Source organism: Ruditapes philippinarum, unplaced genomic scaffold, assembly GCF_026571515.1.
Source record: "Ruditapes philippinarum isolate M1 unplaced genomic scaffold, ASM2657151v2 ctg7159_1_1_1_1, whole genome shotgun sequence".
In the NCBI taxonomy this organism is placed as follows: Eukaryota; Metazoa; Mollusca; class Bivalvia; order Venerida; family Veneridae; genus Ruditapes; species Ruditapes philippinarum.
In genome coordinates, this window is record NW_026860734.1 from 102,501 (window position 1) to 116,126 (window position 13,626).

The window sequence follows — 13,626 nt, forward strand, 5'->3', positions numbered from 1 at the left end:
GACACTGGTTCCGTCGTGCCGACTTCCTCGTACATCATGAAAAACATATGCAATATAAAGCAGATAAAGCCGGCAACCAGGATGATAAGACCCACAAGAGTTAGGTACCAGGCCCAGCCGATAATATCAAAGGCATCTTTGATGTTAAGTCCGTTCCAAACGCTAAAGTCGACGTACACGATAAGGGCAATAAGTATAAGAATTACTGGAAAATAAAGATCAAAATTGAAAACATAACATACATTGTAATACATATATTCTACTCATATGATTTATAGAATATTATACTAATAATGAATGTTTTAGTTTTGTCCATCAAAATATACCATAAATTTCTTAGTTACTAAGTAAGTTGTTAATTACTTAGATTTATTAATTATATACTTACATGTAGTTACTTTTTAAATGTCACCGACACCATCGTCAATTACATGTATTATCATTAAGGTAACAAACCCTTTCTCAGGGCATTTTCGTATTCTTGCTATATCTTGTATTTGCATAGCCTACTATGCTATATATTGCTATATCTTGTAAAATTCCAAGTAAGTGATTTCGGACCACAATGTTACGCATGTGCAAAATGAATATTTGCCTATTATCATAAGATTATCATATCAAGGTTATATACTTCATATAACCTTGACCTGCAATTTTGATTTACCCTTAAAACCAGCTTTAACCAGAGTTATGTGAAAGGATTTTTCTTGCTTTGAATTTGATACAGTCTATTCAAAGAGTGAGTGATTTAAATATCAAAACACTCAACTTAAGCTGCTAACAGTGCGGATTCTAGTCGGACTCAACAGGTGTGCTTGGCTGGCAGTAGACTAGTGGCACAGGCAAAATCACCTTCATTGTCAGCACGGTAAAGGTTCAGGTTTTCATGTAGATGTTAGTACAAATGAAAAATACCCACCTCCGATACCAAGGAAGACCAACACAAATATTCCTATAGCTATTTTACAATAGTCCACTGTTTTATGAATAGGGTATGCCGCCATTAAAACGATGGACAGCAGCAAGAAAAACATCCCGGGCAGTGTCAGTCCCCACAGCAGATGCATGAAATTGGCTAAACAAATATAAATGTATGAGTATTAACATGCGAAAGATTAAATTATTTTACGCCATTCATTAACAAATCACACATCCCTATCCTTTGCAGAGTTTTGCATAACCTTTTAGAAAATTCCTTTCTTATCGAACTTTGTTCTTTTACGTGACGTACGTTTTGTGTATGTAGTTATTACTCGAGTAAAGCAAAAATGACAGCTATATAATATCTTTACAGAACAGCTTTAACAATTGAAAAAATAGAGCAAATAAAACAATAAGAGCAGCGTTACTGAAATAAATTATACATATTAAATATGAATACAAAGGAAAAACAAGATCACAGACAATTTTCAGTGAATTGCAGGGGTGCATATTATTATCATCAAGCATGCCTCCACAAATTCTATGCCCGCAAGATGATCAGTTTTATACATTCGCATTATTTTCTGATGCAAAATAAAAATTAACCGCTTATAACATATTTAAGGAAACAGAATTGTCTCTTTGACTATATTACCCTCTTTATATACTAATTCCAAATCTTGCGTAGAAGAACACGATTTGAAGGTCCATATACACGCCTGAAACACCCCGGAGTGTGCGAAGTCCGTAATCGAGGTCCAGAACGGCATACATACACCTATTATGGTCAGAAGAAGTCCGATGATAGTTAGAATTAAAGCCACCCAGAAAAATCGCCGTGATTTAACTGATAGTTTTTCAGTTGTCTCTCCAAACATGTTGTCTTTGTATAAATAAAAATTTCTGAAAGAAAAAAAGAACATTGATGGGTTGATAATAATATATATAATGTTTATGAACATGTTGAATAAGTTGCTGTTTATTGTCATATTTTCACCACTTTGGGATTGGCAAAGGAAAAAAATGAAAAAATAAATAAATAAATAAATAAATAAAAATAATAATAAATAGAGGATTTTCAAGTTTTTTCTATAAATATATGAATTACTTTTATTGAGTGGTGTGAAAATAAATATTTCATGTGTGGCGGTAGCCACGAGTAAAATATAATAATTTTCATACCACAAGATGAAAATAAATCCTGTATTTATAGAGAAAAACTTGAATTTTCTGTTTATTATATACATTTTTCATTTTTATATTACAATTTGAAAGATTCCTCCTTAAAGTTTGTGTATTGGCTGAACTTAGAATAAAGTAGTGAAGACTGCAGTGAAAAATATTTTTTTTACAGTGAAAATACGGAAAATGAAAATACGCATTTTATTTCATCAATATTTCTCAATATTTCATTTATAAGTATATGATAATGATTATTTTAAATTCATTGTACAGTACAGTGTAGAATACATATATTTTGCTATCCTGATATGCACTTACTGCTACTATTATTACGTTCAAAACTAGTGTTTAGGCAAAACCGAATTAAATGAAAAACAAGTAAAATGGTTTCCTGCGGGGATCATTTTTAATGATATAAAGATATTTCATTTAACTATTTTCAACATTTTTTGTTTGTTTTTTTGTTGTTTTTTTTTTGGGGGGGGGGGGTAAATAAACGTTTGTATCAGGAATATAGTTAACAATAATCGATCAATATAGTAGAAGGTCTTTGGAAAGTGGTGACAGTTGAAGACCGGAGAAGGCCGAAGATAAAACAATTATTTCTTTTTAAGAAAATGATTAAATAGGCCTACCATTTTATGAATAATTCCGAGCAAAAATAAATAAAGTAAACACACAAGTTTACGCAGAAAATATCTCTATTTATTATGGCAGATGACACTACGAATATTTTAATTTTGTAGATTTTCAGTATTTGTAAAATTTGAGATAGATTTTAAAGAAACATTGATAATTTTCAAACACATCATTCAAGTTTTTGCAACCTAAACGGTAAAATAATTATAGAAAATTAGAAATATCACGTTATAGTTTATTAATTGACAACGGAGTCAATTATCACTGAAAATACCTAAAATGAGATTTTTTGCTAAGTAGATTTATCAACCTTTTCTGAACACTTTCGTGATTTAATTTTGGAAGCAGTTAGTCCAAAAAATGTGTTTTAAACGATTTAAAACGGTACCTATACTATTTGTATCTGCTATTCGCGTAACCTGTCGATTATCGATAACGCTCCGCCCCCTGTTGAGGCATCAATGAGGGAAATCGGTAGTTCCATATATCCGTGAATTACAGGTCCATACTGGTCCATACTTCTCGTAATACATGTATCGTTCATCTACCGTACATCTTTTATGAATATCTCAACATTTAGCCTTTTTTATATATTAAGAAATTGTCGGCCAATGTACGTAACATAATGTATGAAACATAAATAATTATGCATAGCGGCAAATCGCACGACCACGGGGTTGATTAAAATGTAGTTGCTAAAATATCCATAATGTGTGAAAATAATTTGTCTGTCCCGTTAATCTGATATCACGTGATCATGTAAAGTGTAAAGCACGATTTTTTTCAGTGATGTAAATTTCGGATTTAATAACATTAAACATCAAAATAATGGATTATTACTTAGTGTAAATGAACTAAACTACATATCTTCATGTCGGATATAAACAATTCAACTAAAAGTCAAAGAAAAAGGCGAAGACAAGCAGAAAAACGTAAAGCGAGTGGATCACCAAGCACGGAAAATGGCGTCCATAACACGTCCTCGTGTAACATGGATTCACCAAGCGTAACAAACACTGAGCTAGATTTTTATCAAATAAGTGACGATTATGTACGTTCAGTTATGAATTATAACACATCGCCAACAATGAACCTTGAACAACAAAATGCTTATGGTTTTCAAACACCGCAGCCAGTTCAACAACCAACAGGTACGTCAGTCCCACCCAGTTGGGCTTTAGCATTGATTGAAGATGTAAAATCCATAAAAAACACCATGAAAGTGGCAATACCAAAAATTGAGTTAAAAGTTGATTTAATTGAAAAGTCAGTTAACAGATTGAACAGTAAATTCTCAGACATGGAAATTAAAGTAACAACAATGGAAAACAAGATAAGAGATATAGACAAATCAGTCTCATTTATAAATGAAATGTATGAAACACAAAAATGTGAGCTTACACAATCAAAAGAAGACCTGGAAAGACTTAAGAAACAATGTGAAAAAATTGGCAGAGAAATCGATGATAGTAAAAAACGAGAGGAATTAGCAAATGAAAAACTTTTAGATCTTGAAGCAAGGTCAATGAGAGAAAACCTCATATTTTACGGTTTAGCAGAGCAGACGAGTGGAATGGAAAACTGCGAATCCTTGGTAAAAAATTTGATTACTACAAAATTAGGCATCGACGCATCTTGTATGAGTTTTGATAGAGCACACAGATTAGGGGGGCAGAGGGCTCGAAAACCACGTCCCATTGTGGTAAAATTTCACAGATATGCAGATCGCGAAGCAGTGCGCCAAAAATCATACGAAGACCCTATAAAAAAGTCGCTCAAAGATTCAAACCTAGGCGTAGGAATTCAATCACCACAACAATACAGGGAGGCAAGGAAGGCACTATTCGAACACGGCAAACGAGAAGAAAACCGCGGAAACAGGACACGAATCGTCGGCAATAAATTGTATGTAAACAATAAAATAACAAAGACATACATCAATGGAAATGTTTATGATTACACACATAGTGACAAATAGGGGTGTCAAGAGAAGGAACTAAAATTATTGTCTTGGAATGTGAACGGACTTACTCGGCAATTACTGGACTCTGATTTTGTAAGAACTTTAAAACTTTATGATATTTTATTTTTATCAGAAACGTGGATTTCAAAACATCATAATATTAATCTTGAAATATGTGATTATCAAAGTGAACATTTGTATGGAAATAAGACTAGAAACGTTCGTAGAGGCAGATTTAGCGGCGGAATTAGTTTTTATTATAAACAATCCCTTCAAATTTACATTAAAGTAATAGAAAAACACCAAAACGGGATAATGTGGGTTAAACTAAGTAAGAATCTTTTTGAATTTAATGAAGATGTATATATTTGCTGGGCTTATATTACGCCTGCTAGCTCTACGGTAATTGATACAGAAAATTTTGATTTTTTCGATAAAATAGAATCAGATTTAGAAAGGTATAAATTATTAGGAAAATGCTTTGTAATTGGAGATTTAAACAGCCGCACGTCAAATATTTCTGATTTTTTGGACTATGACAGATATATTGATAATGACAGCTACCTGTCAAATTTTGTAAACATACCGCCACGTGCTTCCAAGGATCACGTGATCGATACACAAGGTAGACGCTTGATTGAACTCTGTCAATCGACATCGCTAGTAATAGGTAACGGTCGTTTACACGGTGATAGCTGTGTAGGCGAGTATACATACCATTCATTTCACGGATCAAGTGTGGTAGATTTTTTTTTACTGAATATTGAAGATTTTTGTGTAATATCTGATTTTTGTATACTTCAGCCTAATGAATTTTCGGATCACTCAGGTTTATCAATAAATATTTTACAGAAAACGCAAAATAGAGAAAGTCATAATGATTTGTCAGATAATCACACATTTATCCGATGGGATGCAACCAAAATAAACGAATTTCACTCAATTCTTAACACAAAGCAATGTGATTTTCTTGATATTTTAAATAGATGTAATTCCGATGATATTAATTCACTTGTAAATTCTTTCACTCAGGTATTGAATGACTGTTCTCACAAAGTTTTTGGAAGTACATATAAAACTAAAACAAACAATTATAATAAAAAACCATGGTTCAACTCGGACTGTTTCACCGCAAGAAAAGAATTTAAAAAAGCAAGGAATGTTTTTGTTAAAAACAAATCTAATATAAACTATAGACAAGAGTTTGTAAATGCAAAAAACAATTATAACAAGATCAAACGTATACAAAAGTATAAGTATAATTTAAAAGAAAAAAACAATCTTAATATTTTAAGCAAATCTCAGCCTCGTCAATTTTGGAAAAAAATTAAAGAACAATACTCTAAATCTCAGCCAACAGCAGAAAATCTTGATATTGACGACTTGCATAATTTTTTCAAAAGTTTATATTGTTCAGATAATACACATTTGATCGATGAGGAACTCAGTGGTAATTATGATGAAGACCTTGATTGTAAAATAACTATGTCAGAAATAAAAGAAGCGATCTATTCACAAAATGATAATAAAAGTAGTGGTCCTGATACACTAATCGCGGAAATATACAAACACTCATTTCCATTTATTTCACAGATAATACTAGAATTATTTAACAGAATTTTTTGAATCTGGAGAATACCCAACATCCTGGGGGTCAGGAATCATAGTACCAATTTTTAAGGGAGGGGACATTAATGAAGCAAAAAATTACAGAGGGATAACACTTATAAATATCATTGCAAAAATATATTCTCAAGTCTTACTAAATCGTCTTACAAAATGGTCTACCAAATATAACAAAATCATCGATAATCAATATGGATTCCAGAAGGGAAAATCAACAGTCGACTGTATTTTTCTTCTACAAGCTATTATTAATAAAACATTATGCTCTCGTAAAAAGCTATACTGTGCATTCATAGATTTTGAAAAATGCTTTGACAAATTAGAAAGGTCATTTATATTTCAAAAACTTGTTAACGAAAGGGCAGGTTCTAAATTCATTAAAGCTATCCAATGTATGTATAGTACTGTTAAAGCAGCTGTAAGATATAATAAATGCGTTTCACCCTTTTTTGAATCAAACATCGGCGCAAAACAGGGAGATCCCAGCTCCAGTCTATTATTTTTATTCTTTGTAAATGATATATTAAACAGTTTCGACGATAATATTGGCGACATTTTTTACTCTCGATGAATTAAAGCTGTTCATACTTCTTTTTTGCCGATGATGCCGTACTTTTTGCACATTCGCCGGAAGCGCTACAGTCATTACTTAATGATCTTCAAAATTATTGCAATAGTTGGAATTTAAATGTTAACACTAACAAAACAAAAATCATGATTTTCGAACAAGGTCGTCATACTGCATACACTTTTCTTTTTAATAATATCCCACTCGAAGTAGTGACATCATTCAGAAATCTTGTTATTACTTTATTCAAAACCGGTCACATGCATCGTAAACAAAAGAACCTTGCTTAAAATTCTTTATTTTCTTTGCATAATTTTATTGATTGCTTTTTAATCAGATATACATATCTACACAAGAAAATGAAAATTATTTAATTCTTTGGTGGGATCAATCCTAAATTATGGCGCCGAAATAATAGGCAATTACGAGGGTAAAGATATTGAGCGTATACATTGTAAATTTTTACGAAAGACACTTAGCGTTAAAAAATCAACGAATCTAGCTGGTCTTTACGGAGAACTGGGACGGTATCCGATGAGAATACACCGCAAAATTATTATGATTCAAATATTGGTTAAAAATTTTGAGCTCAGAAAATAATTCATTAATAAGAAAAATGTATAATGTCATGAAAGAAGATGTCAATAATAACATATCATATAACGGAAATAATTGGGCATATCAAATAAAAAAGAATACTTGACGAAAATAGGTTTTTCTTTTCTATGGCTACAGCAAAACGAAATTAATATATCATTTCAAATAATAAAGAATAGAATATTAGATATATTTAAGCAAACTTGGTATTCAGAAATAAATAATTCAAGTAAATTACAAACATACAGTATGTATAAGTACGACTTCGAATTTGAAAAATACTTAAATTGTGTAAATATAAATAAATACAGAGTACAACTGACGCATTTTCGGCTATCATCACATAATCTAGAAATTGAAATTGGTAGGCACAACGGAGTTCCAAGAGAAAATAGACTATGTCAACAATGCAATATGCATGTCATTGAAAACGAATTCCATTTTTTACTCGTTTGTCCAAAATATTATAACCTTCGTAAGAAAATTTTTAAAACCATATTTTTGCCGTTGGCCTACACTTCAAAAAATGGAAACTTTAATGTCATCTAAAAATGAAAAAAGAACTTAATAATTTGTCAAGATATATATATTTTTCACTTAAAGTAAGAAACTCTGATTAACTTGTCTATTGTTAGATCTAAATAAAGACATACCGTAAATAATATATCTGAAAACATATTGTATGACTGTATTTGTATACATATATATTCATATGAACAAAAACAATTTATTTCAATGTTAAGTATATATCTCATATTGTTAATTGCTAAATCTCATGAAGGAACTTGAATTATATTGTTAATAACTTCTCTGAAAACATTTTAAACCATTTTAAGATGTGTCTAAGGATGATTATTTCTCTATGAATAAAAAAAAAGATATTAAAATTTAAATTCTCAGTGTACAAGTATGAAAATTAATTGTCTATCCCTGGATTAGTGCATAGATTTTATGTCAAAGAAAAAAGGCCACATAATAATGGATCGAGTAATTACCTTTTATTTCTAATTTTAAAATATGTGAAGCATTAACCACAATTTGGTGGAAAAATTATATCTATCCGTTCTTAAATTTGTACATCTACCATGGAACCCCTTTAAAAGGAACTGTCAAGGAAAAGCTCATTTTTTTTGTTATTTTATTTTATATTTTAAACGGGAAATTTCAATACCACGATTTTAAATACACAGGCAGAGTGAACACTTTGGTATAATACAATAAATAATGCTGATGATAATAATAATAAACTTCAAATAGGAAAACAATTAAAATTTACCCCGCTAGCGGTGCGCAAAATGGGTGTTTTCCATTTGCCCCCACTGAGTGCCTCAAATTTTTACCGATAGTTCACGTGACATGTGGCGACAGATACTAACGGGCAGTAAATCACGTTAAGAATTGAAGAAATTTCGGCTATAAACTGATATTAATCAGCAGCTTTTTAATTGGTCAGATTGTCACTTGGTCATAAAAATGTTGTTAGAGTATGTTTACCGCAACTTGTGACCCTCCCTGGGTGCGATACTTTGTGTATTTATGCAATTATTTAGCGGTGAAACGTAGGGGTCCGAAGAGAGAACAGCCGATTTATGACACTTCGTTTGATGGCGGGTCGGACTAACTTTGAAATCGGCATAACTTTTGTAATAATCAAGCAAATTAACATGCGGTTTAAAAGCACAATGAAAGGAAAAAATTCATTTACGGAGGGAAACCGTGTCAGGGATTTTTTGTTTGCTCAATCAGCGACTTAATTATCTTTAAATTACGTAAATATGTATGGTGAAAAAAAGTCGCATAAAATGTTTTGACGTTACGTAATATTTTTTTGAGAAAGATATAAAAAAATTTGAGACCACGGTTCCCCAGATAAAATAAGTATGGTTATTTTCCAAAAGTTTGATGACAAAAAAATAAAAAATGACTTTGATAGGACGATTTAAAATTTTAGGATTTTTATTCAAAATCAATCATTTACAAAGGCATTTTTTCAAATATGTTATTTTTTATGATGATCAACGACATTTAATGCACAAAGATTAAATGTATAACAATTATTACAAAAATAACTTGGTTTAAATGACATTTATGTGAGTACCACGGAAAGTGTCTGTTGTCACCTTAATTAGGTGTAGTTCGGACTAATTCCCTAGAGGTAAATCCGTAACGTATCGGCAAACGGTATTTAGCTAGGTTTTCGAAAAGGTCAATTAACCAATCATTAACGGTTTACAGATCACATGCTCCTCCATGTACCGAAAACAGGTCACGTGCTCCTCCATGCCTCAAAAGTTAAACTCGTACCAATACCCTGCGGTCTCCAGACCGCAGGGAATAAAAAGAAATGTATCAACAAATAGCTGCATTAAGTTACTAAAGAAATAGCCACAAAAAAGGTTTTGATGATGAAAACTTATATCATGGAGTTTAATATTTTGATAAAGAAATAAAATATATCTTACTAGTAAATACATGTATATAAAAATGTATCACCTTCAGTAAAGAAGTAGTTATAATTTTACGTCCGAATATCAGCGAACAAACCTAACACCAATAGAGAGAAAGTTATATTTGATAAATACAAATTTTATTTTGAAATGCTGTTATTATGTACATGCACATCCTTCAAAATATTTTGAAAGATGAACCTGTCTATTATACGATGAAAATTAGCATAATCTATCTGATTTCATAAACTTCAATCAATATTTCAAGTGACGTAAGTGAATCGTAAAATTTTTGCGCATCTGTCACGCTTCAATATTCGATTTATATTAAATAAAACATATGTTTTTTTTATTATTATTATTATTTGTTTTTTTTATTTGTTTTTGGTTTTTTTGTGATACAAAATGTATCTCGAAAGTCAAGTCATCGAACCAGATTTCCCTAATAACTAGACAGTAATGTTACTATAAGAAATACAGTAGCTCAAGGAATATTGCCGCCAAAGGCCCGATTAGCATGGTCGCTTTTTCGTTATTATAATGTATATAAAATCTTTCAATCCTTGTAAAAAGCAGTATATTCTGCAGCTCACCGTCAGAAAAACCAACGGTAAAATTCCATTTCGAATTAGCCATCAAAATGTATGAATGTTTGTTGTTACGGAAATATAAGTTACAAAGCTCTAGCATAAGGAATATATTTAATATAAAAGATTATTTAATTTGTCTATATAAAATGTAAATTTTTTTCATAAAAACCCTATTTTCTTTTGCCAATCATTCAAACAACATTAATAGGATTTCGTTTTGGATTAGAAATTGTATCAGTTTGGAGCATCTTACATGCTATCTACAACGATATAAGGCACAAGCTCTACATGTAGCGTAAGTAATACGGCCTCGAGATTTCCGCGTATTATGTCGTTGTTTTTTGTTGTTGTTGTTATTTTGACCGGTGATTTGTTCTTTGTCTATACATTTTGCCATAAAAATGCATATATTTCTATTGCCAACCATTCACACATCATTGATGTGATTTCGATTAGAATTACAAATTGTAAGTTTGGAAGTTTTTCTTTACAAACGATTTAAGGCGCAAAGCTCTAACGTAAGTAATACGGCTTCAGTTTTCCCCGTGACCTGATTTTTTTTTGGAACAGCGATTTTTTCTTTATATAAAGTGTAAAATATTATGTAAAAACAACTTTTCTCTTGCGAACCGTTCAAATACCTTTGATGTGATTAAGTTTTGAATTACAAATTGTATCAATTTAAATGTTCTTCTTTACAGCGAAATAAGACAAAAAGTTCTAGCTCAAGTAATATGGCCTCAAAATTTCCGCGTAACATTGTCGTTTTTGTACAGGCGATTTGTTCTTTGTCTATATAAAGCGTACGTAAATATTTCATTAAAAAAACACCATTTTCTGTTGCCAATCGTTAAAATACCATTGATGTAATTTCGTTACCGATTAGAAATTGTATCAGTTTGGAGGTTCTTCTTTTCAACGATATACGGCACAAAGCTCTAGCGTAAGAACTAGTAATACGGTCTAAATATTTCTGCGTGCAATGGTCGTTTTTGGATCGACGATTTGTTCTATTTCTATATAAAGTGTAAAATGTTTCGTAAAAAAACACCATTTTCTATTGCACAATTATGTGATTTTGTTTTGGATTAGAAATTGTGTTCGTTTGGAGTTCTTGGTTCTTCTTTATATCGATATATCATAAAAACCCTATTTCTATGACCAACCGTTCAAATACCATTGATGTGATACCGTTTTGAATTAAAAATTATATCAGTTTAGAGGTTATGAATTGCAACAATATGAGGCACTAGCGTAAATAATTCGTGCTCAAGATTTCCGCGTGGCATGGTTGTTTTTTGGACCGGTTTTGGTATAAAAACCATCTTCCGGGGACCATCGTACGTGGTCTACACATTGTTTCGATTTCGTTGCAAAGTCATTAATGCAATAGCTGTTTTATAGTCGTCTGCACTTTACTGTTAGCAGAAAGCAATCCATAAATGTTAGCTCATCCGGCAAATTCGCATTAAATATTGATCAAATTATCAACCAATCTCCGCGCAGTGATCTCCCCTTAATTATTCGCCATTGTTCGCAATATCCGTTTAATTTTAACACCACAGATATATAATATTCACATGTATATACTATGACACTTTTAAATCATAAGGTTTGAAATAGTAAAAAGTGATCAATGTAAAAAGTCAACATCACCAGCTGCAATCATCATATAATTATCATTATCTTCCGTGCAGTCATCAATGTTACCATTAACCAAAAACCTCATCATCAGCAATAATCATCGTTCTTCTTTGTCATCATCGTAAGCGAAGTCATCTATTTATAACCACAAAAAAAAACAATGGAAAAATAATCATCTTTTATTCATGGCTTATCATCAAATCAAAAACCGTTCAAATAAGCATTGACCGGTTATAATATAATTAATCAAACATCATTCATATAAGAAACACAATTCACCAAATTATCAATCATTTTTTTTTGTCATCAATAAACGCCGTAATCATCAACATCATTCATTATCAAAACAATCATTTAAAATTTATTAAATCATCAATCGTCATTATAAAGCGTTGACAAACATCATTTTTATTTAACCTCATTGTTTAACAACAAATCGCCATTTAATCATCACCATATGTTCGATAAATGTTGTCACTTTATTTACAGTTGTAACTAGGAAAAATCACATTAACCCCGCCCAAATTCTATATTTATCATTAACATTTTGTGTGGTATCCCCGCCATTCATTATCATCACCATTGTTGTCGTGTTGGCTGTCCTCATCGTGAGACCATCATAGGATGATGTCAGCTTCAATAATATTGCCATCAATCGCCATTATTATTATTTATTATCATCATCATCATTATTATTATTTTTATTATAATTATTATAATTCATTATATTATTATTATTATTATTATTATTATTATTATCTGTTACAGAACGTCGGTGGTTTCTACTCAGGTGCCCGTGGCATACATGTAAACATGGATGTTACCTGAAATAATGCACGGTGAGTGGGGCACCTAAGATCTGTTATCTTCGCCATATGACCTCCCTTTGCTGGTATTCAATGTCAACGGCTTTGTCATTTGTACAATATTGAATACAATACTGTTCATATACAATACTGTTCAAGAAACGACTGTTCAAGAAATACACAATACTGTTCAAGAAACGACAATATAGACTTAAAAGGGCACAAGAATTGTCTGAATTGAAAAAGAGTAAACCAAGAGAAGTTTTGGGGAAACTTTTTTAAAAAACGAAAATGTAATCACAAAGTTCGGATATACCTATTTTAGATTTCCAAAATTATTTTGCAAATATGTTTGAAGAAATTAAAGTCTACAACTGATTTTTGTGATGCAAATATTTTTCAAAATGATAATATTGCATCCTAATATTAGTAACCCTACTTTTTCGAAGAGCTTAATATTCCCATATCTTTGCGAAGAAGTTAGAGATGCGTGTGAAGCGATTAAACCGCAACAAAGCGTCTTGTCCAATCAAGTGATGATTGTTGAAACGAATACTTTATATTTTCTATCGATATATTAGTAGGCCATATCACTGATCTTTTTAACAGATTTTTTTGATTCAGGGCTATTTTCCCAGAAATA

General features: G+C 31.2%; 1 protein-coding gene across 1 annotated transcript in view; it reads right to left on the reverse strand.

Annotated features, from left to right (window-relative positions):
- LOC132713207 (uncharacterized) overlaps positions 1–10,135 on the reverse strand; it is a 10,428-nt gene extending 293 nt beyond the window's left edge. The window contains exons 1-4 of the mRNA XM_060695694.1: positions 9,990–10,135; positions 1,577–1,824; positions 920–1,075; positions 1–205 (exon numbers count right to left, since the gene is read on the reverse strand). The exon at positions 1–205 is cut by the window's left edge and continues 293 nt beyond it. Coding sequence (XP_060551677.1) covers positions 1–205; positions 920–1,075; positions 1,577–1,799 — 584 coding nt within the window. The 5' untranslated portion in view covers positions 1,800–1,824; positions 9,990–10,135. The remainder of the gene's footprint in view (positions 206–919; positions 1,076–1,576; positions 1,825–9,989) is intronic.
- Between the last annotated feature and the right edge of the window lie 3,491 nt (positions 10,136–13,626).